Source organism: Xyrauchen texanus, chromosome 12, assembly GCF_025860055.1.
Source record: "Xyrauchen texanus isolate HMW12.3.18 chromosome 12, RBS_HiC_50CHRs, whole genome shotgun sequence".
Taxonomy (NCBI): domain Eukaryota; kingdom Metazoa; phylum Chordata; class Actinopteri; order Cypriniformes; family Catostomidae; genus Xyrauchen; species Xyrauchen texanus.
The window spans coordinates 22585851-22613749 of record NC_068287.1 but is presented as its reverse complement, the minus strand read 5'-3'; the positions used below and the strand labels follow the sequence as shown (position 1 = coordinate 22613749).

Sequence of the window (27899 nt, the reverse complement as noted above, 5' to 3'; positions counted from 1 at the left end):
TTACCTCGATTTTTATACATACAGTGCATCCGGAAAGTATTCACAGCGCTTACATTTTTCCACATTTTGTTATCTTATTCCAAAATTGATTAAATTCATTATTTTCCACAAAATTCTACAAACAATACCCCATAATGACAACATCAAAGAAGTTTGTTTGAAATCTTTGCAAATTTATAAAAAAAATAAAAATAAGAAATCCCATGTACATAAGTATTCACAGCCTCTGCCATGACACTCAAAATTTAGCTCAGGTGCATCCTGTTTCCACTGATCATCCTTGAGATGTTTCTACAACTTGATTGGAGTCACCTGTGGTAAATTCAGTTGATTGAACATGATTTGGAAAGGCACACACCTGTCTATATAAGGTCCCACAGTTAACAGTGCATGTCAGAGCACAAACCAAGCCATGAAGTCCAAGGAATTGTCTGTAAACCTCCGAGACAGGATTGTATCGAGTCACTGATTTGGGGAAGGGTACAGAAAAATGTCTGCAGCATTGAGCATCCCAATGAGTACAGTGGCCTCCATCATCCGTAAATGGAAGAAGTTTGGAACCACCAGGACTCTTCCTAGAGCTGGCCGCCCAGCCAAACTAAGCGATCAGGGGAGAAGGGCCTTAGTCAGGGAGGTGACCAAGAACCCGATGGTCACTCTGACAGAGCTCTTCCAGAAGAACAACCATCTCTGCAGCACTCCACCAATCAGGACTGTATGGTAGAGTGGCCAGACGGAAGCCATTCCTCAGTAAAAGGCACTTGACAGCCTGCCTGGAGTTTGTCAAAAGGCACCTGAAGGACTCTCGGACCATGAGAAACAAAATTCTCCAGTCTGATGAAACAAAGATTGAACTCTTTGGCCCTAATGGCAAGTGTCATGTCTGGAGGAAACCTCATCACCTGTCCAATACCATCCCTACAGTGAAGCATGGTGGTGGCAGCATCATGCTGTGGGGATGTTTTTCAGCGGCAGGAACTGGGAGACTAGCCAGGACTGAGGGAAAGATGAATGCAGCAATGTACAGAGACAGCCTTGATGAAAACCTGCTCCAGAGCGCTCTGGACCTCAGACTGGGGTGAAGGTTCATCTTCCAACAGGACAACGACCCAAAGCACACAGTCAAGATAACAAAGGAGTGGTTACGGGACAACTCTGTGAATGTCCTTGTGTGGCCCAGCCAGAGCCCAGACTTGAACCTGATTGAACATCTCTGGAGAGATCTGAAAATGACTGTGCACTGACGGTCACCATCCAACCTGATGGAGCTTGAGAGGTCCTGCAAAAAAGAATGGGAGAAACTGGCCAAAAATAGGTGTGACAAGCTTGTAGCATCATACACAAAAAGGTGCCAAAGGTGCTTCAACAAAGTATTGAGCAAAGGCTGTGAATACTTATGTACGTGATATATTTTTATTTATTTATTTATTTTTTTATAAATTTGCAAAAGATAAAGATTTCAAACAAACTTCTTTCACGTTGTCATTATAGGGTATTGTTTGTAGAATCTTGAGGAAAATAATGAATTTAATCAATTTTGGAATAAGGCTGTAACATGACAATATGTGGAAAATGTGAAGCCCTGTGAATGCTTTCCGGATGCACTGTGTGTATATATATATATATATATATATATAAACATTTATGCCACAAATGTTGTCGATTATTGAGCTTAGCTTGTATTAAACCTGCAACAATCTGGCACTCAAAATGCCATTTAGACCGATAAAGGAAACGAGCAAGAAAGTTTTTTTTTTTTCATCCATACTGCCAACATTTATTTTGCTAAAGCTGTCAAGAGAAAAAAAATAAAAAAATTCAAGTCTGACAGTCACACATGAATGTGTGCATGGAAACATGTTATAAATATTTTAAAAAACTACAGATAATATGCAGTACAAAATACATAAATACTGATTGAACCTTTAGACTATATATTTACTAATAAAGTACTTACTAATATTAATACAACCACAGACAGGTTCTGTATAATGATAGATGTTGCATTTTTACACTAATCCTGATTTTCTCACATCTGCAACACTGACTCTTTCACCCTTCAAGATTCAATGTGCTAATGTGTTAATTAACAAACTCTTAATAGCCAAAAAAGGTGCCAGTAGAATTATAGCTAGCTCTACAGTTGTGTTTTATCCTTAACTTTGCTTAAAGTAAATTATAAAAAGTCAAATATCCTCCAAAGCTTTACTTTGTCAGCAATGAAACATGGTAAACATGGCTATGCACACTGCCTGACTGTCTGTTCACATATGGAATGCATTTGTGGTAAGTAAACATTACTTGACTTCACATTTTTAGCACCTCCGATGGCTGTAATTGAATCAGCAGCACACTGCCTTTTGTAAACTAGAAAAAACGAGGTCATCTCTAGTAGAACAACTGTTTCAGCCAATCCTCTTCATCCTGAGTTAGTGGCATTGTGTTCTTGATGGAGGAAACATTTAAGATATGCCATTTAGTTAATTCTGTGATGAAAATGCCAGGGTTACGGTCACAGAAAGTATGTTGCTTATTCTGCCCCACAGTTGTTTTACCCTCTTGATTGGCTGAGTGAAGAGAGAGAAGATTGTTGATGTTGGTCACTTCAGGTTTGTCTGTTATTGAGTTTTCACACTAGCCCTGCCTCCCGACACATTCGATAGAACTGACCACGCTGAGAGAGAAGATTGGGAGGAGAGTCCATCTCTGTGACGTATCCTCTGTCCATTACGATCACCCTGCAGGTACAGGTAACAAAGTAAAAAGTAAGTTCACCCAAAAATTTAACTTTTGTCATTTACTCACCCTCATATTGTTCCCAACCTGTATGACTCTCTTGCTTCTCATTAACACAAAAGGAGATTTTATAAAGAATGTTAGCCTTAGTCACCATTCACTTTCATTGTATGGAAAAAAAGATGCAATGAAAGTGAATGTTGACTGACATTGTTAATCCCTAAAATTCTGCCTCCCTTTGCACGGAGCCCCAGGGAGGGAACATATTTTCAGAAATAAGTCTGTTTTCTCAGTTTTACGCTCCTTTACCATATTTCAACTTTGTACTGCAGTAAAACCATGATTAAACACAAACTATTGCATAGTAAAACCATAGCAACCACAACATTTACTATGGATTTTAAAACCATAGTTTCCACCAAAATAAAATGAACCATGAAGATGGTAAGCATTTTTGTGATAAGAACCATGGTTTTAAAATGCACCACAAATTTAACTTGGTTTTGCTATAGTAAAACCATGTTTTTTGCCGAATAATTATGTTTAAAAGTGCACTCAGAAATTGTTAACTCATTAAAAAAGTTTAGCTCCTAAAGACATGAATTGTAATTTTGCAATATATGTAGGAAATTATGACCACTCACATTAAAATGAAGACTCCAGTCATATCAGTAACCTTATAAAAGCTGTTTAATTCTACATGAAGAGTGTCCACACATGGAGAGAATCACATGACCAGACGAATACTACTTGCTTAATCTCTGTAAATGACCTTTCACTCATTGATTAAAGTAATCATGACTCACTCAGTCATACATACTAAATTTCTACAATGGCATCTGAAACTGAAAACTATTGATTTTAAATTATGCTGCATCCAAGGCGATAGATGTCAGTGTAAGTCCAAGATGACACAAAGACAAAAGTTACTTGGAGCACATTTAAAATATGGTTAATATAGTAAAATCATGGTAAAGGGTTAATTCAACTATTAACTATTAAAACTATTAGTGAGGGAACCCAAAATAATTGCAACTTTTTGTGAATGGAATGCAATTACGTATTTTAGAAAATAAATTTACTCTCTGTCCTCTAAGGTGCTCCATAACATTTGAGTTCCATGGAAGAAAGAAATTTCTACTGGTTGTGAACAACATGAGGGAGCGTAAATGATGGCAGAATTTTCATTTTGGGGTGAACGTGAACTATTCCTTTAAATGTTATTGTGTTATAATGTGAACACTTATCATATACACATAACCACATTTACATAGTTTTGTGTTCAGTCAAAATCTGCACATTTCTGACTTGGTTTCATGATGATTTCATATCATATTCGTCTAAAATAACCACACTTTGTATGTTATAAACATGAGCACATGTGCTCTATTTGTTTTACCTAGAGTAGTCCATGATGGTGTTGAGTCTGTGTGCGATGGTCAGAACAGTGCAGTCCTCAAACTGGGTTCGGATGGTGGACTGAATGAGATTGTCTGTCTCCAGGTCAACAGCTGCTGTTGCTTCATCCAAAACCAGAATCTTGGTCTTCCTGAGGAGAGCTCGAGCCAGGCAAACCAGCTGCCGCTGACCCAAACTGAAATCCAGTAAGAATCACATGAGATATTAGTCAACTGCTGTATAGAGCATTGTTGAGAAGAGGTTGGAATTTGAGTTTGTACCTGAGGTTTTCTCCTCCCTCTGAACACTCATGGTTCAGTTTGTCAGGCAGGCCAGACACAAAGTCCTTGAGATGTGCAAGTTCCAGAGCTCTCCACACCTCCTCATCATTGTAGCCATCAAAGGGGTCCAGATTCATACGCAAGGATCCTGAGAACAGCACTGGATCCTATGGCAAAAAGTTGAAACTTTATGTTATTCTTGTTAGAAGGATATCAGACTATATTCAAAATGTCAATTTATAGCTCAAATTTGAAGTTGCACACTCATCTGTTTTCTTTCTTTCTCAGAATTCACTATGTTCAATGATTCATTCAGTTTGTCTCTTTATCTATTGTTCTCTACCTGGGGGATGATGGTGATGCGGGACCTCAGTTCATGCAGTCCAATCTGTGCAATGTTTATCCCATCTATGTAGATCTTTCCTTTTGCTGCCTCAAGGATCCGGAAGATTCCGAGGGCAAGAGATGACTTTCCAGCCCCTGTTCTTCCCACAATTCCAACCTGAGAGGATTCAGCAAACATCTTAGTACCTAGTACAAAATATTATGAAAATCTTTTCTTATTTTTGCCTATTGTTGGTATTTACTTTATCTCTCTCATTAACACTGAGGGTAATTTCCTTCAAGGCCCAGTCAAGACCCCTGCGGTACTGAAGTCCATATTCCTGAAATTCAATGGAGCCAGTTTTGGGCCAGCCAAATGGCAGTGGGGTGTCCTCTAAAGTCCAGGGAGCCTGTGCACAGCCAAAGGCTGAGTAAGTAAGCTCAAGGACGCAAATAAATACTTTTGGTTCCTTAGTATAAGGGGATTTAGGGTAAAATAAATTGAGAGACTACCTCTTTTGGGGTTTCTGCATATTCCTTCACTCTCTCAACAGAAACAATGTTGTTTTCGACATCTGTCCATGCCCGTACAATCCAGCTCAGGATCCCTGTTACCTGCAATGTGATTTTGCTTGAGAAGATCTCATCTAATAAACTCTCGATAATGCCTTTTCCAAAGCATTTATAAAAACAAAATTGATTACTTCTTGTGTTTCCTACCTGAAGAGAATGGGATACAGCAAGCCCCACAATTCCAGGGCTTAAAGTCGCCCTTCCCATTACAGAGAGGATAGCTGCAGCAAGGACAAGCAAGTTACCCAGGAACTCCAGATTTACAGCCAGCCACCTATTGAAATCATATAAAATATATTTTTCACAAAAATTACAGATGCAATCTCCTTTATATCTCAATTGCTTCTAGACAGCAATGAGATTAAACGAAGAACAAATGTCAGCTTTGTTTAAAGTGTTAGTTCACCCAAAAACAAAAATTCTGATTTGTATGACTTTCTTTCTTTTTTAGAACACAAAAAAATATTTTTAGAAGAGTATTTCAGCTCTGTAAGGCCATACAATGCAAGTGAATGGTGACCTGAACTTGAAATCTTCAGAAATCACTTGACAACAGCATAAAAGTAATCCATATGACTTGTGGTTTAATTCACATCTTCAGAAGTAATATGATAGGTGTCGGTGAGAAACAGATCAATAAAGTCCTTTTTTACAATAAATCTCCACCTTTGACCAGTCCCAACTAGTTGGTGGCGATATGCAGAAAGAATGAGAATTGCCAAAAAATAAAAGAATAAGGACGTGAAGGTTAAAGTGGAGATTTAAGGTAAAAAATAACTCATAAATAACTTAATATTGATCTGTTTCTCCCCCACATATCACTTCTGATGTATTTATGCTGACATGTATTTTTTGGGGGAAGCAGAGTTCTGGTCACCAATTTCAATTTAAAAGTACTTTATTACTTCTAGTCACCATTCGCTTGCATTTTATGGACACATACACAGCTGAGATATTCTTCTAAAAATCTTTGTTTGTGTTCAGCAGAAGAAAGAAAGTCATACACATCTGGGATGGCATGAGGTTAAATGATGAGAACATTTTCCTTTTTGGGTGAACTATCCCTTTAACTCTCCTGTTTCTTAGATGTTTCTCCTGAGAAACAGACCGCAATAATCTCTCGTGTCTTGTCTAGAGTTGCAAAAGAGATCTTGTCACACTGCTCAAAATTGCCTAAAATCAAAAGTCAGATTTCAACATGATCTCAATCATTTGCATCAAATTTCACATTAAATTCTTCCAAGACCAAATTATATATGCTATACTATCCATATTAAATGTATAATGTGGATCTTTACTCTTACTGCTTGTCAATAATTGTCTTATTTTTGTCTATTATTTTTATCTCTCAGAAGGAACTTTAGTATAAACATCTGAGACAAAGTTTACACTTAAGATATTATTGAGAACTCAACCAAGTCTGCTGAGCTTTGAGTAATAAAATGTTCCTCTGAAGTGGTGTGTTCACATCACCTAAACTAACTCGTGCTCTATAAGCTAACTTATGCTGTAACTGGTATTTATAGAAATATATACAGGTACAGATTGACTTGACGTCTAATTACAAGATCTGACCTGGTGGCCACAAATCTTGGGAAGTAGGAAGTTTGGTTGTGGTCGACCCTGCTGTTAGCCAGCAGGATAAATCTAGGTTGCTCTCCAAAGGCACGGATCACACTGGCTCCTTGGGCTGTCTCATTGAAATGAGTATAGATGGGAGAACGACTCACTGACTCTAGTCTACGCAATTGGCAAGAAGTAGCCACATAGAAGCTCTGTAAACACAGAATAGAACAGAAGGAAGGGTGTCAAATAGATCACTGATTCTCCCAGTTATAAGACTTTTGCATGCTGAGTGATTTGTAGTAGCATACCTGAATGAAGGCATAGAGAAGAGTCAGTGGCAGTATGATCACACCTGCAAAAGGTGTCGCTATCAGAACGATAATGCAAACCTCCAGCAGTTTGAACACATAGCCCAGCATCATCTTCAGCCCATCAGGGATCATGCAATCAATGGCGTCTACCTCTTTAGAGAAACGATTGAGAAGGTTACCACTGGGTGTACTCTCAAAGAAGGACATGGGAGAGTGAAGTACATTGTTGAGAAGTTCCAAATGAAGATGCCGGGATGCAATTATTCCTCCAAGTGAAATAGCCACAGTAGTCCCAAAAATTGCAATTCCTGCAATGCAATATCACAGTCAATGATCATAATATACAATACAATACAATTCATGTCCCCGAAGGGTCTTCTAAACTCAAGAGACTGTTGTGCATGAAAATCCTAGGAGATCAGCAGTTACTGAAATACTCAAACCAGCCCGTCTGGCACCAACAATCGTGAAACGGTCGAAATCACTGAGATCAAATTTTTTCCCCATTCTGATAGTTGATGTGAACATTAGCTGAAGCTCCTGACCCGTATCTGCCTGATTTCATGCATTGAACTGCTGATTGGTTGATTAGATAATCACATGAATAAGTAGGTGAGCAGGTGTACCTGATAAAGTGGTCGTTGAGTGTATATACTTTATATATAGTATGGTGTCTAAATGCAGTATTTTTGTCTGGTTTTCCAGTAAAAATACCTAAACATCCTGTAAACAAAATATTTACTTACAAAGCAAAATGACATTTTAAGTCTTGTTTTTAGAGATATTTTTCTTACATTTCTTATATTTCTTATATTTCTTATATAGCTTATATTTCTCCTCTTTTCTCCCCAATTTGGAATACCCAATTCCCAAGGCGCACTCGTGGTGGGATTGTGGCTTGCCTCAATCCGGGTGGTGGAGGACGAATCTCAGTTGCCTCCGCATCTGAGACAGTCAATCTGCACATCTTGTCACGTGGCTTGTTGAGCGTGTTACTGTGGAGACATAGCACATGTAGAGGCTTCACGCTATTCTCGGCGGCATACATGCACAACTCACCATGTGCCCCACCAAGAGTGAGAACCACACATTATAGCGACCATGAGGAGGTTACCCCATGTGACTCTACCCTCCCTAGCAACCGGGCCAATTTGGTTGCTTAGGATTCACTCAGCATGCTCTGTATTCAAACTTGTGACTCCAGGGGTGGTAGTCAGCATCAATACTCACTGAGCTTCCCAGGCCCCCCGAAGCTTATATTTCTTTATTTTACCCCAGTTTTTTCTTTAAAAGTCTTAAAAACAAAAACAAATATGTCAAGGAATTTTGGTTATCAAGTAGCTTTTTAGAAGGTATCTTTAGATATTTATACTGGAAAACTAGACAAAAATACTATGTAAGAAAATTATTTTTGTAGTGTTAGAAGCTTGAAGGATTTCCAACCTTGTGCAAAGCCAAGTGCTCCAAAAACCCCAAGCTTTAGATCCGTGTCGACCTGCGTTCCATTTATAACAGGGTCATCTGCCCACAGCCTTAGCCAGTAGTTGTAGGCCAGTGAGGCCCCTTGCTGGAATGCATAGAGGAAGATGATGGGGATGATGAAGGCCAGGCCAATGGTCCTGAAATATTCCACATACATCTCCAGCTTCACCTGTGTCAACATAAAGAGAAAATCATAAAGAGAAAAAAGTGAGGAAAATAGTTCTGGATGATATAGTGTATGCTTAGATGGTACTACAGTGCTCAGAACAATGGAGCTCAAAGACCTGTCATCATGGGTTAAAATTAGATCTCTGTTATGACATAGGAGCCAACAAAACCCTTGTTTTTGACCCATAGCTAAAACTGACCTGCCACACAAAATTTATGTGTGAAAGTATACAGTATTTTGGCTTGCAATATCTGTAGATGTGGCTGTTTCACTTACTCGTCCCGTATTGGCTTTGTCAGCCTGGGTGAGTTGTCCAACTTCCACCTGGTCCTGCTCTTGTTCTGTGTCAGAAATGGTTTGAATACTGGCACTTCCCATGTCTCCACTTCATTAAAGAGAAACAAAGAAGAATTGACAGAAAAGTTAATATGTGCTCTTCAACAACTGTTGTGCATCAATTTACAGTAAATTACTCAAGGTAAGTTTATTAGAGGAGGGCTCCTGGCAGTGTTTGGTAGTAATGGACTACATGTGAGCTGGATTATGTAATCATCTTACAAAAATCAATTGTTTGTAATAACATTTGATTACATTTAAATGTGCATAATCGGGTTACAGATACTTTTTAACGGAATGCATGATTACATATCGATTACATTAACTATCCATTTTGACATTCAAATAATCAGTGGGGTGGGGGTGGACAGAGGGACTGAAAAATAGTAAACTGTTATTTGATTTCATGTTTAATTATGTTGAATAAAAAGAGTGTAAATTGATACTTATTACACTTAAAGGGATACAATGAAAATTATCTCATCATTTACTCACCCTCATTCCATCCCAGATGTGTAAACTTACTTTCTTCTGCTGAACACAGATGAAGATTTTTAGAAGAATATTTCAGCTCTGTAGGTCTATACAATGCAAGTGAATGGTGGCCAGAAATCTGAAGGTCCAAAAAACACAAAGGCAGCATTAAAGTAATCCATACGACTCCAGTGATTTAATCCATGTCTTCTGAAGCAATCCAGTTGATTTTTAGGTGAGAACAGAACAAAATGTAACTCCTTTTTCACTGTACATTTTGCCATTGCAGTCTCTAGGCATGATCATGATTTCAAGCTACACTTTACAGTGTAGTGCTTGAAGCATGCACAGAATCAAGCTTGAAATCGAGATCGTCAAGGAGACTGCTGTCAAGATTTACAGTGAAAAATAAAATTATATTTTGGTCTGTTATCATCCAAAATCATATGGATTACTTTTTTGCTGACTTTGTGATTTTTGGAGCTTGAAACGTCTAGTCATCATTCACTTGCGTTGTATGGAACTACATAGCTGAGATATTCTTAATTTGTGTTCAGCAGAAGAAAGTAAGTCATACATCTGGGATGGCATGAGGGTGAGTAAATTATGAAATAATTTTCCTTTTTGGGTGAACTATTCCTTTATGTATCAACATGCAGTGTTCGTAAAGTTACTTTAAAAAGTAACCTACTATAAATTACAACTACTCTAAAATTACAATAAGATTACTTTACTGATAACTGATAACTAAATAAAGTAATCACAATACTAATTACTTGAACTTTACAATCTAAAATACTTGTAAAATGTTTTTTTCTGCTCAGTATATTCAAAATAATGTCTATTTTCTCCTTGTTCGTTGTCGCACACCCTTCAGATGTCACAGAAACGCAAACAGATGTACAAATTAACATATGAATTCACATTTGAACTATTACACATAATTTTCTTTTTTACAAATATGTGTAACCCAAGTATTGTACTTAAAAGTTATTACTTTCATTGAAAGTCAGTAACTCTAATCTGATTACAAGAATTTAAACGTTATACATTACACTACTTTTGTTCCTAAAAGGAATTAGATTACAGTAACTCATTAACCAACACTGTTAATGTGCAATAAGTAATCCAAAAGTAATTTTAAATGTGTAATCTAGCAGATTACATTACTGATTAAAATTTATGTTGTGTAATTTGTAATTAGTTCCAGATTACATTATTAGAAGTAATCAACCAACACAGACACTTAGTTACTTTCACCTGATGAGTTGCTCCTGGGAGAGGTCAATGGAGAAGTCTGTCATGCTGAGACGAGAGACAGATTTCCTGGTCCCTAAAACAATTTGAATCTGTGTTTTTTAAGTATGCAAATTAAAAATAGTGTCGCTGTTGTGACTCCAAGTCAAATTGGACACTGAATATTTTATCTTACCTCTGTGGGTGGAACTCTCCTTACGTTCGTTACCAGCAAAGGCTTTAACAAAGTCAGCAAAGGCATCCTTCCTGCTCAGAAGCTCAGCATAAGAGCCCATCTCTGTAATTTCTCCATCCACCATTACCAGGATCAGGTCTGCCTGGGGCAGGAAGCTCAGCCCATGGGTCACTAGAATACGAGTCTGTTTGAGTGAACATTGGAGAGTATCATCAAGCAAACAGAGTTAATTTTGTTTGTTTAATTCTGTTGAAAGCCTATACTTTAATTATTACTAGTAGTTGGCAAAAAATGTAGTATAGCATATATAAGGCAACATTGTTTTTCAGGTTACATTTTGTTACAGTTGATAAAAATTAACAAACCTTATTTTTAAGAACTCCATTTGGTCCAATGACCCTTTCAAAGATGTGTTGACCCACATGTGCATCTACAGCTGACAGGGGATCATCCAACAAATAGATGTCAGCCTTCCTGTAGACTGCACGTGCCAGATTCACTCTCTGTTTCTGACCACCAGACAAATTCAGCCCCTGTGAACACCATACACTATGATGTTTTTAAATCATAGGAACAAATTGTCCCAGTGCAAAGTTCATCTAAAATTACAAACACAGCTCTGGGAGCACTTGGCTAACAAACAAGTCAGATAATGCTCCTGTTTTGTTATCCTTTGAATTAATGGTTTCTGCTTCTCTCTATTCTCATTGACAAGTCACTTTGATTAAAAGCATCTGCTAAATTAATACATGTAAATGTACAGCCACTTTAAAGTGATAGTTCACCCAAAAATACAAAATATTTCACTATTTATGGCATCCCAGAAAAACACAAAGAAAATTTTAGAACAATATTTAAGCTCTGTAGGTCCTTACAATGGAAGTGTACAGTGACCAGACCTTTGTAGCTCCAAAATCACAAGGAAATATAAAAGTAATCCATAAAACTCCAGTGGTTAAATCCATATCTTCAGAAGTGATATGGGATGTGTGGGTGATAAACAGTTCAAAAACAGTTCACGTTCAATTTTACATCTGAAAGTCACATGAGGTGCCTGTTGAGTTTCACTAATCAGCTAAATAATAATTTAGTTAAACTAATCAGGACCTACAGAGCTGAAATATTCTTCTAAAAATATTTGTTTGTGTTCTTCAGAAAAATGTCATACACATCTCTTATGTTTTTTTTTTTTTGGATGAACTATCCCTTTTTATTATCACTCCATTAGGTAGTCTTAATACAAACAGGATGTTTTGTATGCCATATTAAGAAATCTAACTTTCTCTCCGATCTCTGTGGCATCTCTTGCAGGTAGGATCTTTAGGTCTGGTAGGAGAGCACAGGCTTCCACCACTGTCTTGTACCAGATGTCTTTCTTTTCCCATCCAAACAAAATGTTGTCTTTCAGAGTGGCATTCTGGATCCAGGCCTGCTGAGGCACGTAAGCCACAGAGCCCTGCAAGAAATTGTTAGCAAAATTATATGTGAAACTTATGTGAATGATGCCAATATAATCACAAATACGGTTCCTGTATGCCTTACTTTCACTGTTACATGACCACTTTTCTTTTCCATCTCTCCCAGCATTGCAGACAGAAGAGAAGATTTTCCACTGCCCACATGACCCACCACAGCCACCAGTGAACCGTGCTGCACTTTCACATTGATCCTAGAGAAAGACATCAGCCATTGCCAGATTACCGTCTTCATATGTTTTGAAATAATGGAATCTAAAAAGAGCTTTCAGCTGGTGTTTTAACTGTTGATATAAGTGATAAAAGACATTAAAAGGCACCCACCTCCTAAGGAATGGTGGGCCATCTCTAGACCAGCTGAAAGTACCGTTGTCAATAATGACACCATCTACATCTGAGAAAAATAAAATGTATTGGTTAAATTTACAGTGTGTTTAAGTGTGCACTGCATCTGAGGATCTTAAAGGGATAGTTCATCCAAATATTCTGTCATACTCTCCCTCATATTGTTTCACGCCTGTATGACTTTCTTTCTTGTTTCTTTAAAAAGACCTCAGTCTCCATTCATTTCCATTGCATCTTTTCCCCCATACAATAAGTGTATGGTAAAAGAGGCTGCCAGTCCTTAACGTTCTGCCTCCTTTTATGTTCCACGGAAGAAAGAAAGTTATAGAGGTAACATGAGGTGATGACAGAATTTTTATATTTGAGTGAACTATCCCTTTAAATCCATAACATGAGTTCAAGAGGCAATACAGTTAAGGTCATTATTTTGCTTAATGCATTTGCATTGTTTTTATTGCCACCATGCATACTTTAGGATATATATGGGCCTGACTATATTATTAATGACATTTAGATGATGAAAAAGTGGGAGTAGCATCCTCACAAAACTTCTCCTTGACCTCTAATATAAAAATAGGAATATTCATGTTTTATTTTTAATACATCTATTTTAAATAGGTTGCAATAAATAAGGCAATAAATAATGCAATAAAATGTGGAAAAATATAATTAAATAAAAAAAGCACTGACCACAGCATGAAGTCATAAGTATGCATTTTAGCCAGTGCCAACACCCACATAATACCACACAATTTCCTTGTCGTGTTTGTGGAATTAAAGCCTTTAAATAAATGTCACTAATAGCCTGCACAAATGGGCTCCTCTTGCAGAGGAACTGCAAAAACATTCTTTACGGCCTTTTTGACAGATCAGTCAAATGCTGCCATCATTCACACACCCTCATGTTGTTCCAAAATCATGGAAAACAAATGGAAATCTTGGACAGAATGTAAGTCTCAGTCACCATTCTTTTTTATTGTATGGAAAAAAAGTTGCAATGAAAGTGAATAGTGACTGAGGCTGAAATTCTGCCTTAGATCTCCCTTTGTGTTCCACAGAGTAAAGAAAGTAATACGGGTTTAGAACAAAATTAGTAAATAATAACAGAATTTTAATTTCCCTTTCCCTTTAACTTTTATTATTATTGTTACTGGGATGCCAGATTAAGTCCACCTTCATATGGATTGGAAAAATATCTCTTTATGCTTGACATGTAGCAATGTCATAAAGTATTTTAATGGCAAAAAGGGAAAGTTTGAAAGCAATGAGAAGTTAATGCACTCACCAGGATTGTAGGGAATATTCTCCACATTATCGGGTTTCAACTCGTCCTGACAAAGAAACTTCCCGAGACGTTTGAGTGAAACAACCGCCTTAGAAACAATGATATTCAGATCTTAGAAAAATGAAAAACTTAATGTTTATACATACTGTATAATAGTTCTGGAAATAGAGAACAGTGTTGAACCCTTGCTTGGATGGAGGGCCATTTCTGAGCATATGGGGGCCCTAAGCGAATTTCTACTTGGAGCCACACCCCCCCTTCCCAGATCCAGGCCCATCCATGAATGACACCACAATACAGTCTTCAACAAATCTGAATATAGTAACCTAAAAATATTATATATGAATACCAATAAATAACTATATAAATTAATACCTGACTATAAATAACATATATAACTATATAGCAAAAAAAAACAAAAAAACAATCTTGCTTTGCAGGGGTCCCTGGTGGTGCAGGGGCCCAAAGCGGATGCTTAAAGCTAGAAAAGGCCCTGCTTAGATGTTTGAAATGGCAGTGCTGTTGTCAGTCTCACCTGCATGGTAGTGCTCATTGCGAAGGGCAGTTGACTGAGCGGAGTTTTGAGAATGTTGATAAGGGCCATGGACACAAAGACCTTCTGAGCATCCAGAACATTTGTATCATCAATCAGCACGTATACTCCAAACATGGAAAATGCAATCTGAGGGCAAATGGATGACATTTTTGAACTTGAAAAGCAAGCACAGCAATGCTTATCGAATTACTGTACACACATTAAGATAATATTAAAGGAATAATTCAACCCCAATAAACAATTTTCTCATATTTTCTTCAAAACCTTATAACATTCTAACTGCTGTGGAAGACAAAAGTATATATATTTTTTTATATTCACATATTAGTTTTTATTATATTTGCCATATAATAATATTTTGTTCTGTTCATGGCACAAAGTGATCATATAGCTTCAGAAGATTTAGAACATAGCACACGAGTTTATCTTTGTGGTTTTATGATGAGGTTTTTTACCACTTTTTACGAAGTCCTTTTTTTAAGCTTGACAGACAGGAGTCATTATTCACTTTCATTATTGCAAATATAATATAAATGTAACTTTTTAAACACCTTTTGTGTTCCACGGAAGAAAGTCATATAGACAGAATTAAAATTTTTGAGCGAACTATCACTTTAATGTGTTGAGATGATGTTTTTGTGAATGTACCAGGAAAGTTGAGGAGTTAAAGGAAGCAATGGATATGGAGTACAGAATCTGAGACTTCTTCAGAGCATTGAGCTCTTTTTCTCTGTAGGTGAGAACACGTTCACGGAAGGCATTCTCCCAGGCGAAAAACTTTAGGATCTTTATTCCACTTAGGATCTCATTCATAAGCTTAATGCGTCCATCCATGTACCTCATCTGGATCTCCTGAGACCAGCAAAAAGATAAAAACATGCGTTTAGTTCCATTGTGCACAGACATGGTAATAATCAAACTGAAAACACATGGTTCTTAGCATATATTGAGAAACATGGAAGCAAACTCATTGTTTGTACACAAGACAAGAAAGAAGCTGCTGTATAAGGGCAATTTTCTAATTTTTGGGATGTTTGTGACAAAGCAAATAAAGACATTTCACATTTACAGCAAAATCCTTTGCGGTTGCGGTGAAACACCAAAGGACAGGAAAACACATAGACCGCATGTCCACACTTTCTCTTATATGATTTAAACCAGCTGTAGACATGATGCAGTTCCTATACTGCAAAAAATATTTTTGTTAATTGGTATTTTTGTCTTGTTTTGCACAACAAATATCTAAACATTCTTAAAACATGATACATTTACTTGAGATGCAAAATTGGGCAATATAAGTTGTTTTCAGTCAATATTCAATACAATATTTGTATTGAATATAATAATCAATACAAATTAAGTTCAATTGACAGCATTTGTAGCATAATGTTGATTACCACAAAAAATGATTTAGACTCATCCGTCCTTTTCTTTAAAAAAAGGAAAAATCGAAATTAAAGTGAGGGACTTACAAGGAAAGTGCATGGGGACAATTTTTGGAGGGTTTCAAGGCAGAAATGTGAAGCTTATCATTTTATAAAGGCACTTACATTCATTATTATGTTAAAACTCAGAATTATTTGAGCTCTAAAGTTATTTCAATGTAATTTTTACAGTAATTTTAGGGTTTGTTGACATTACATTGTCATGGCAACAAACTTTACACTATAAACTTTAACTTTAAACTATAACTTTACACAGAAAAGGTTAAAAAGCGATTTTATCACACTAAAATCATAATTCCTTGCACCTCATTTAGGATTTTAAATGTTTTTATTTTTATTTTTTTCAGCATAATCCTCACTAAATTTTGTTAGATTTTTGCTTAAAACAAGAATAAACTATTTACCAATACAGTAAGAAAAGTTAACTTAATCCAAGACTTATACTCAAATTGTTCTTTTTTTTTTATATCTTGTGAAATTTTGCTTCTCAACAGAACAAAAATACTGTTGAAGAAATTATTTTCTGCAGTGTAGTGCAAAACAGTGCACTGAAACAACCATAGTCTGCATTGTCTATTTGACTTTCTACATCTATTTAAATTGACAAGACAATACCTGGAGCTTGCTTCTCATTTTGGCAATAAACCCATTCAAAGGGAAGATCAGAATCACTGTGGCGATGCCTGCCAAGGCAGATGGGCCGAGACGCTGTGCAGGGAGAATTTGAAAATTAATTTGAAATCTGACAATGCAATGTATCTCCCCCCATTTTTAATTAGAAGATACTTAACATGAACAGTAATATTGTCTTTTTTATTTTCAGAAAGTATCAGTCATTCACCTGCCAAAGAAAGAAAAGACACAAGGCGATTTCAATCGGAGCAACCCACAATGCATTGAAGTACACCACGAAATCCATGAGCTTCTGAGTGTCTGCAGAAACAAGGTTCACTATCTCTCCGACTGTACATGTTCTGCGGGCTGCGCTGTTGATGACCAGAGACTGAGGAGACCAGACAGAATAAAATAACTTTTTGTTCCATTAGGAGCTCAGAGCACCAGTCACTATGGAGGTCTTGCATAAACTGTTGAACAGATAAGATACTTGCCTTCCTGTACACTAGGCCCATGACTGCAGTTTTAACCCTCATGCCCACTGTGAAGCAGGTATACATGTACTGATGGTTAAACAGAGACTGCAGACAAGACAACAGGAACATCAGAAAGGCATAGAGGTAACCCTTCCACAAGGGGGCGTCTTCATCCCTCACAAAGCCAAGAAGTAGACTGAAGAGTGTGAAAACATTGATATGAATAACTGAGCTTTACAGAGAAAAAGTGGGACACAAACAGCAACATTTGTTTCTGTACATATCTCTTAGACTCTTAGACAAAAACATTTCAAACACAATCAATTGGTGAACATTAAACAGACAGTTCACACAATAATGAAAATTTGGTAATAATATACTCACCCATATATTGATACTCATGTGGTTCCAAACCTGTCCCAACACAATTTTTTCCCATGGGGAAAACAGAAGGTGATGTTAGGCAGGATGTTACTGAATGACAGCCTGTCTCCATTAACTTTAAATGCATCTTTATTCCATTTAATGAAAGTGAATGTTAACTGAGGATGTCATTCTGCCTAACATATCCTTTTGCATTCCACAGAAGAAAGAAAATCATATGGGTTTGGAATGACATGGGGCTGAGTAAATGATGCCAGAATTTGTAAATATTTGTGAACCATCTGTAACATGTTTGATGAAGTATAGATCTCTGCGGAACAATAATGGGTGTTTCCTAATCTGTGGGTGTTTTAAAACTGGATCGGGCATTTTCCAACTATCCAGTGAAAGTAGGGAATCTCTACGAAGTAATCAGTGGGCGTTTCCAAACCAGGATGGGCATTTTTAAAATATCCAATGAATGTAAGGAATCTATATGTAGTAATCAGTGGGTGTTTCCAAATCAGGATGGGCGTTTCTCAACTATACAGTGAAAGTAGGGAATCTCTATGTAGTAATCAGTGGGTGTTTTTAAACTATCCAATGAAAGTAGGGAATCTCTATGCCTTGCCTTGCCTTGCCTTGCCTTGCCTTGCCTAATCAGTGGGACTTTCCAAACCAGGATTGGCATTTTTCAACTAAACAATGAAAGTACGGAATCTCAGTGTAGTAGGCAAATCATGTAAAGCGGTTGAAAAATGCCCCTCCTGTTTGAAAATACCCAATGATTGTGAAATGCCAATTTTTTGTTCTGCTGAGACACAAGTCTCTTTTTAACAGATAACGTTCTTTTTAACTTGCGATGCTGTCTAAAAAACGTAGCACTTCTGCATGAAACGCTGAAAAAACAGCATGACTCGGCAAACCGGTCAAAGATGTCCGTCTAGCATTGTTTACATAGAAAAACATTCTGTGTGAACGCCCTTTAGACCAGTCTTAATTCCCAGGCTGGTTTATGCTGGTTTGGTGCTAGTCAAGCTTATTGGACACCATCGCCTTTTCTAGTGATTCTGAATGAGCAAGCAATTGAAGAAGCCTAATAGGGACACCCGCATATTAGCATCCCACGCTGGTGACAAACTATGGTGGGCACAAAGGAATTTAAAGTGTGAACAGCTAAGCCATAACATTTGTATCCCCAGGTACATGAATCAAAGTTTCTCAGAGTGCACAATCACTGTAAAGGGGTGTTATGATGGTAGTGAGGCCATAATTCCTATGGCTCACATTCAGTGGTTCTGATTACAAAGTAGTGATCCCCCATCCCAGTGCTCTTGGCTAGTCCTATTCGAGAAGGAATGGCTTATTGTGGCTTGATGATATAGCTCCAAGTTCTGTGTTTTGTAGTTAGTTTGGCCACAAAGTATACAATGTTGCAGGGAGCAGGCTCTCTTAAGTGCCATGGTGAATGGGACATAATGAACAGTGGCAATTTTTGGCTCTACCACAGTAGGATATGCTGTTATTCCTTTCAGCAGTGTGGGGTTCACACTCAATACAAAGCAAATGTCAGGGAGGTCATAGACATGTTTTAGGTTTTAATTGTGCTCTTTATACTTATGTGCTACAGGTTTTTTAAAGAGCAATCCTGCTCCGTTTGGTTGTATAATTTTGTCATAAATCTGTCATCGCTCTTCTGGACTATACACTGTAAAAAATAAAACCATGCGATTGTTACCTTAGTTCACACAAAAATGAAGATTCTGTCATAATTTTCTCCCTCTCATATCGTTCCAAACCCATATGACTTTCATTCTTATGTGAAACACAAAAGGCAATGTTTTATTGGATATCCCACTCTGTCTTTTGAATACTATGGCAGTTGACAGTGACTCACTTTAAAGCCTTAAAAGGACCTAAAAGTAGTCCATAGGTTGTAAGTCATAGTCCAAGTCTTCTGAAGGTATTCAGTAGGTTTTGGTTACAAACAATGCAAAATTTAAGTCATTTTGGCCCATTCAGTGAAAATCTTGATGTCCGTCGCACATTCATGAGGGCATGAGAAAAGATCCTGACATGTGTGTTCATGCGAGAACTTGACTGACAGCCTCAGTCACCATTCAATTTCAATTTATGGGAAAGAACAGAACATACTTTAAAATTTCTCGTCATGTGCTCCACGGAAAGTAAGTCATAACAGGGTTGGAGTGATATGAGAGTCAGTAAATGATGACTGTCTTCAACTCATGACTGCAAAGAGTATAACATATGCTACAGCATTCTACATTTCATGACAGCACTACCTTTTTTCTCACCTTAACACTTGTGGGATAGAGAACATGAAAGCATCTTGGATGATCAGACAGAGAGTCCCAGTCAGAAAATAGTGTCCAAAGTTTTTGGCTAGTGTCCGAAGCAGGCAGAAGCCCGAGCTTTGTTCTTTATGGAGTTTTCTGAGCAGCTGAGTTTGTTCAGTCAGCTTATAACCAAGAGCTTGAGCTGCATTCAGAGAGCTCTCTTGCCTGTGAATGAAGGAGAGAGCACAGCATTTCAAACCCACTTTTAGTGTAGGTTTCTGGAATAGCATGTTGCTAACATTTTTGCTACAGGTTAAAGAAGTAAAGTTTCATAACACACCAATTTAGTTAACTGATAATGCAAATACATCTATGGCTATGAGTGCAGAGATGTTTAATATCGACATATTTTACTGTAGAAATCTCACATGAGCACACTCTGGATAGAAAATCAAAACAAAACAAAACAAAACAAAACAGCAGTGCTAATATCAGGTGTCTTACTGTTGGAGTTTGGCCCATTGCTTGGCCCATTCTTTCTCTAGATCACAGATGATCTTTTCAGATGCATCCTCTTCTCGTAGAGACCAGAGGTCCTCAGCTTTTAAAGGAGAGTGGTACCCCTTTACCACCAATCTGTAGAGCACAAATACAGTATGTGTGCTTCTGAGTGTATGTGGGTTTTTGAATCTCAGATGTGAATATAAAGAGAGAAAACATGATGGCTATACCTGCCGTACCACCAGAACAGTAGTTTTGATAAGAAAGAAGCATCCTCTACTGGGCACGGGTTCTGGTGGAAGGAGAAATCAGCATGTCCAATTATTAGTTTGTTTGTCTGTCTTCCAAGTATCTTCTTTCAAAAAATGTCTTAGTATATGGCATGGAAGACACTGTACCTTTAAATAAACTGGTTTAAGAGATGCTGGACGCTGATCAGCGAAACAGCTGAGGATTAGCTGAGCCAGCTGAAGGGAGAAGAACGCAAAAAATGCCACAAATCGCATTGCATCTGAAGAGAAACCCTGAAAAACACAAGAATGATTATTAGCAGTGTAGACAACATTGTGGATGATGAATGAACAATCATTACTCTGAAAACTAGACACCCATTGTGCAACAGGTTTAAAGGGATAGTTTCTCCAAAAATGAAAACTTGTCATCATTTAATCACCCTCATGACATTTCAAACCTTTTTAAATTCTCCTGAGGAAACATAAGGAGATATTTTGAACAATGCACTGGTTGTTCTTTTCCATACAATATGATTCCAGGTGAATGTGGATCTAGGTTTTCAAGCTAAAAAATGCCAAAATAGTAGCGTTAAAAGTGAACTCAGTCATTTTTTCCTCATTAAAAAAGTTTAGCTCCTAAAGACATGAATTGTAATTTTGCAATATATGTAGGAAATTATGACCACTCACATTAAAATGAAGACTCCAGTCATATCAGTAACCTTATAAAAGCTGTTTAATTCTACATGAAGAGTGTCCACACATGGAGAGAATCACATGACCAGACGAATACTACTTGCTTAATCTCAGTAAACGTCCTGTTTATTAATTAAAGTAATCATGACTGAGTGTGAATACTACATTTCTACAATGTCTTCTGAAACTGAAAACTATTGATTTTGAATGATGTTGCATCTAAGCCTATATGTGTCAGTGTAAGTCCAAGATGACACAAAGACAAAGGTTACTGAGTGCACCTTGAAAGTTTCATAAAAGTAGTCCATCCACTCCAGTGCTAGTTTTCTGAAGCCATACAATAGTTTTGTGAGAGCAACAGTCCAAAATTTACAGTACATTTCAGTTATTGAGATACTTTTACAGTGCTTTTTGTGTGTGGTCATTTCGGAGCCCCATTAACTTTCATACAGAATTGGAACATCATTAGTGTGAGTAAATTATTAAATCATTTCCATTTTTGGGTGAACTATTCCTTTAAAATGTAATGAGCAATAAAACTTTGTTTTCAAAGCACAAAAATCCAACAAAAGTTATTAATTCAATAACACCCAATGTTTTCAGTCTCCATTTCTGCAGAGATGACCAAGCAAGCATATGAGTGATGCATCCACATTTGCCAGGGATTTCCCATTGCCTATTGGCAAAGTCATTCACCACAAGAGCTGCACACTTCCTGTGGAACCATATTCATATTTTCTCTTTGGTCTGCCCTAGCACCAGGGCTGATCCACGATCAGCTGCCCACTTTGTCTCACCACAGTGTGCGGAGGTGGGTCTGGTGGCTGAAATGGAGAGTGTTTATTGGGGATGTTGCCTGATGTGCCCCTCCCTTCCTTTCAAAGACCTCAGCATATTGTTATGACCTAAATGTGCCCTCAAGCTAGGATTAATGATACAACCAACTTTCTTCTGTACACTCTTAAATCATGGTAAAATCCAGACCACTGCATATCTACATTTATACTCTTATATATATCCTTACTATAAAACCCCTCTAAAATCCCTTATTCACGTCACCTACAAGCAGAAAGGGCATTGGCATACTGGTTTTTAATGTATTTACCCTTTCTATTATATATTTTTATCTGTTTCTCAATTTTGTTTTGTTTTCAAAAGTTTTAACTCTATGAATGTTTACATTTTTAGAATAATGAGTTTTTATTTAAGATTTTAGTACTTCATGGTGGCCAACATTAATGTGATAACTGATATAATTTGAATTTGAGTGTTATCATTATCAAATGGCATTTTTGTTTAATGAAGGTTGTGAAGGTTTTCAATTTTATTATATACTATGTTTTAGAGTCATGTAAAATTTATTTAAGCTTCAATGCATAATTTTTCCAATTGTGTTAGTTAATGTTTTCATTTAGTTTTAGTTTTAGGCTTATCGATACCCTTGAGTCACTTCTTTTCAGAACTGACAAAATGGGTTAGCAAGGGGGTGATTTCGCCTGTCTGTATAGTCTATATTGATTTATGTTCATTTCTTTTAAGGGTTGTAAACTATTTCCTGTCCTTCTCACTCCAATAAATGTGGACTATTTTATATACTGTATATTGCAACAGCCTGTTATCTTGAAGGTCTAAACAATTTCTTTCTAATGGACATGCGCATGAAAGGGCTATAAATAAATCTTCTGTTACAGGCATACATGACACATACATACTCTCCTTTATATATGACCACTGATGTACAGGTGTATGAGTACAAAAAGTGCACACAGGATTTACTTCACATCAGTTTCTGCCTTTATAAAACTTAATTTGTTTCTCCATTTTAATGTAGAAAAAAATCCATGCAATTTAGGATCAAATCTGATTGTACATGCGTTTTAGTAATGAGGCCCTAGGACGGCATTAAATACACCAAAGTGGGACTACATTTGCTTGGGCAGAGGCGTCAACATCATCTCTGGGCCATTGCAAGATGTACGTTTTTTTCTCTGTGCATTATAATGTCAGTTTACAGATTTGAACGACAAACACATCAGCACAATTAGTTTCTTCATCAGTCCATGAACTCAGTCCTACCAGAGACTGTTTAGCCCGAGATGAATCATTTATATTAAAATTAATCGGAGAACTTGGAACACCCATTATGGTGGATGTAGAGATGGAAATCCCATTTTACAGGTAAAAGTGCCAATCACCTTTTAGATACAGACATCACCTGTCAGTCAATTTGGGAACGCGTACGCACATTAGTTGGACTAGTATGAATTTTTTTTTTTCCCAAGATGGCCAACGAGTAGAGTGGCTTGCCTTGAAAGGGACTACATTTATTTGAATACTGAAATGACACATGTGAGATACAACAACTTAATCTCACTAACGAGTTGTAACTATAATCAAATTGTCTGACTAAACTATTTTAACACAACTTGAGCCAATGAGATAAAACAAAAATGTCCCTCTTGATGTTTCTCTGCTTTTGACGTCAAAAGTTAAACAAGCTGGTAAGAATGCTGGTTAAGATCTTTACATGCAAACCGAAATCGGGGCAATGGTTAAAATTCTGCCTGCTGTGCCGATATGGTTTAAGGCGTTTACATGACTACATATGTTGTCGGCTTATTAAGCATAATCAGTATAGGATCTTGCATGCAAGCATGATTCCTAATTGTACACTTCTTTATTTGGTCAGGTTTCTGTGCATACCCTGAGTAGAACTCCTGTAAAAATCCTGCAGGTGCCCTTGGCATTCGTTAATGATGATAACACTGGTGAACTCAAAAAATCATACTGCACCTCCCTGCCCTTGATCCATGCAGCACATGATACCAAAACATGTTGTGAAACTGCAACAAGGTTCAACATTTGTGTTAGAGTGAACATGTGCTGAGGTTCAGAGTTGAAGTACAAAATTGCACCCTTGCCAGAGACCTGCAGCTGCTATTGAATGTTTTATAAGCCACCGAGGGCATCCATTCCCATGGACTTCTTACAGAAACAGTGTCAAATGGTCAAGCTGCGAGAGAACTGTAGGTTAGTGGCACCATAGGCCTCTTTAAGGATATGTCAACACAAGTTTCATTGACTTGAATGGTCATAGTCCAAATTCTGGATGCACAATGCAGGATACTTGCGATTTTTTTTTTTTTTTGCCACACCGTATGGTTTGGAGAAACTGAAATTGGTCAGGGACCATATCCTCCCACAGTGTGGTAGAGAGGACAAAGCAACAGTTATTTTTCTATTGCTGTTGGACATGCTGTCTATTGGCAGAGGGCTCATTTAGGGCACAACAGATCCCACCACAAACCAAGCTGCAATTCCTATGTAAACAAATAGACTGTTGTCACTAAGCTGTACAAGTCTCATTATAGTGTCTACATGTGAATTTTTTTTAATTAATTGCTCTAAAAAAATCATCTGGATTTAGAAATGAGTCTAGTGCTTCACTGTGTGTTGGGCTACTATCTTGCAATGCAAAAATGGGTTTTATGTTTGTTCTGATAGGGTTGTGGAGTGCATGGAAAACCAAAGCTAAATGCAACTAAGAAAATGCAACAAACCATATAATCATGGTTTGTTAGAATGGATAACAAAAATAATAGGATTATAAAATTTTAAAAGGAAGTAGAAAAATTTCAAATTTCTTTGTTGATAACATCAAAGGTCGAGCATCCAATCAAACTCTGCAGTATTTTGATGCAAAATAATTTAACTTGTTCAAAGTTAGCCAAATTACGCATATGCCAAACATGAACCGTTTGGACCTTTGTGACATGCCCTCATCCTTGAAAACCATTAACAAAATTACACAAGGAAAATAAAAATATGACCTGAACTTCATTTAATATGGGCTTAATTGTAATGAGGATAAACATGATTTGGGAAGCCATCACTTTTTAGTGAAGCCATTTTAAGGACATTAGTGTTTACTTTTATTCAATAAATAATTTTGGTACTGTGCGTGTTGGGTCGCCACTTGGTATCCAATAAAACATCCTCAGCCATAGTCAGTTGGGAACCACTGCTCTAGGTGGCCAAGATAGCAAAGAACAGTATGTGAGAATGTCTTTTCTTTCTGTGCATCTAGAACCACTTTTATGCTGATGTCTTGATTGACTTGAGGTTTTTTTTTTTTTTGCCAACAAAACCCTTCATCAGCCAACTAACAAGGATTATTGCATATATGTGAATGTCTGCCGTTTATTTCAGGATGGACTTCAAAGACATTCATCATTAATCTTACAGTTCATACATCATCTCTTAACAGATACTTGTTACCTTAACCATGTCTTGCACTATACATAAGTAATATTGGCATTATATTCATGTTAGCCAGAAGGGAACTGGGCCCCACAGTGAGTCTGGTTTATCCCAATGTTATTTTTCTTCATTAACCAACATTTTATGGAGTTTTGTGTTCCTTGCCACAGTTGCCTTCATCGATTATTATTTAATTACTTATTTATAAACATAATTCACAATCACATTTCATCAAACTACACATTGATGACTCTTAAGACATTATAGATATTACAGTTTTATCTTCTGTAAAGCTGCTTTGAAATTATGTGTGTTGAGAAAGGCACTATACAAATAAAAATGACTTGTCTTGACTTGAGTAATAAGTTTGTGTTAGTAATTGCCTTTGGGTTGAGCCTTTTACATTGCTATTATTATTCATCAGTTCTGGTACACTGTAAACCCTAATAAGTTAGCAAACCTCAAGGAATTTTGGGCAATTAGTTACATCAAATTTTTTAAGTTAATAAACTCCCAAGTTTAAGTTAATAGAACTTTCAGATTTAAATGAATTGCTCTTAACTTGAAATATTGAGTAAGTTAACTAATTTGAATGGCACTTAACTTGAAATGTAACACTTGGCTGAACTTTACCAGGTAAGCTCAGCCTAAATACTTCAAGTAGAGGGAACCTAACTAGCTAATGCCCAGCTAGAACTAGTTAGCACATTGAATGCTAATATGCTGATGGAATGCTAATTGGAAAAACTTTGCTTTGATTAATATAACAATTGCTCAGCAAGTAAAGCAGTTGACTGTAGAACAAACGTACTTTGTATCTGTCCTCAATAAGCTGAAGCTCCACTATTTTCCATAATGATAACCTCCAAAACTCCAACATAACAGAAACTATTCTAAAATACACAACAAAAAAAATGATTAAGTATTCCCCTTTAAATTCATCTTGCACAAAGACACATTACAGTATAACACTTAATTTTAACATTTCGAGTGCCAAGCAAAGCATGCAGGGCAATAGAAATCCCCTTCTCAGTTTAAGTTAAATTTAAGATCCTGTAAATTTAAAGGGACAATTCAGGTAACTTAAAGATGTCAGTTTCGTGAACTCAAAAGACAGATAAAGTTCTAAATGCTCATCATGGTTAATTTAATTAAACTTTTACCACTACTCAAACCAATTGGTTATTTTGAGCATTAGAGCTTAAAGTGTAACCATTATGAAAAAATATACCAAACTTTGTGCGTAGCCCTATAGATTAAACATTCCACACTCCACATATGCATGCTATCTCTACACATAATTTAAATGTATTTATCCTTGTCCAATGTCAACATGTTGACTTCTCTGTCTGTGACAAAATAAAGTGAAGTAATTATGGAGGGAGAGCAGCACAGCAGGCGAGAGTCAGATGAAGGGAAAGTGAAAGGCAGTAATAACACCCGCAGACATATTTGGCTTCTCCTATCAGTCTGGAAAAGCACCAGTGGTGATTGTGACTGCTCTCTGCAGTGCCGCAGCTCCAGACAAAGAGGGCATTGAGGGTAGAGGAAAGGGAAAATCGACATGCCGCCCACACTACAGGGTAGGGCTGCGTCAACACTTAGAGGAGCAGCATCTGTAAGCACTCTGTTTACACACCACCGTGTTAGTCTCTCAGACAAAACATAGATATATTTAGCAGAGAGTGAGATTGGGTAACATTCATAAGAAAAACCATGCAAGGTCCATGTTGCACATGCATATAGGGAGAATAACAGTAAATAATAATTTTCTAATGCCAAAATTCTGAGAATAAGAGACCATGTCAGTGGCTCCAAAAGGTATTTGGACACTTACTGTAAGTCACACTTAAAAATGCAAAGTCTGAATTGCATTGCCTTAGACACAACTTATCAAAGCAAGTGTCTGCTGCAAACAAATGATGCTAGATCTTGTCTCAGAACTAATTTTTCTGAGACATTTTTGCAATTACATATAACCAACTGGTCTCAAGGTGATTTTTAGTGGATGTACAAAGTCAGTTCCCCTTAAGTGCACACATGTGTCCTAGAATATTAACCACAGGTAGAGTTCATCACATTAACTATGGACATGATCCACTTGTTTTGCTTGGAAATTGTGCTTTCTTTCAAATAAATGCCACTAGTTTTGTATTTTACTATGTAATACATTGACTTTCATACATTTTATGTATGACTTAAGTGTCCAAATACTTTGAGAACACTGGATACAATATCAATAGTAATTTTTAACAATATTCAGACTACTG

The 27899-nt window shown here is 37.0% G+C and overlaps 1 protein-coding gene across 1 annotated transcript in view; it reads right to left on the bottom strand.

The window, feature by feature from the left end:
• Positions 1-1765: 1765 nt before the first annotated feature.
• The window catches only part of abcc6b.2 (ATP-binding cassette, sub-family C (CFTR/MRP), member 6b, tandem duplicate 2), a 43644-nt gene continuing 17510 nt past the window's right edge, over positions 1766-27899 (bottom strand). The window contains exons 5-31 of the mRNA XM_052138959.1: positions 20839-20964; positions 20671-20732; positions 20444-20575; positions 19958-20164; positions 17298-17475; positions 17030-17191; positions 16804-16896; positions 15392-15595; positions 14723-14869; positions 14188-14275; positions 12882-12951; positions 12625-12751; positions 12362-12538; positions 11448-11615; positions 11083-11266; positions 10911-10983; positions 9117-9225; positions 8633-8840; positions 7187-7497; positions 6888-7087; positions 5460-5586; positions 5253-5354; positions 5003-5149; positions 4759-4917; positions 4416-4582; positions 4136-4330; positions 1766-2738 (exon numbers count right to left, since the gene is read on the bottom strand). Coding sequence (XP_051994919.1) covers positions 2630-2738; positions 4136-4330; positions 4416-4582; positions 4759-4917; positions 5003-5149; positions 5253-5354; positions 5460-5586; positions 6888-7087; positions 7187-7497; positions 8633-8840; positions 9117-9225; positions 10911-10983; positions 11083-11266; positions 11448-11615; positions 12362-12538; positions 12625-12751; positions 12882-12951; positions 14188-14275; positions 14723-14869; positions 15392-15595; positions 16804-16896; positions 17030-17191; positions 17298-17475; positions 19958-20164; positions 20444-20575; positions 20671-20732; positions 20839-20964 — 4032 coding nt within the window. The 3' untranslated portion in view covers positions 1766-2629. The remainder of the gene's footprint in view (positions 2739-4135; positions 4331-4415; positions 4583-4758; positions 4918-5002; positions 5150-5252; positions 5355-5459; positions 5587-6887; positions 7088-7186; positions 7498-8632; positions 8841-9116; positions 9226-10910; positions 10984-11082; positions 11267-11447; positions 11616-12361; positions 12539-12624; positions 12752-12881; positions 12952-14187; positions 14276-14722; positions 14870-15391; positions 15596-16803; positions 16897-17029; positions 17192-17297; positions 17476-19957; positions 20165-20443; positions 20576-20670; positions 20733-20838; positions 20965-27899) is intronic.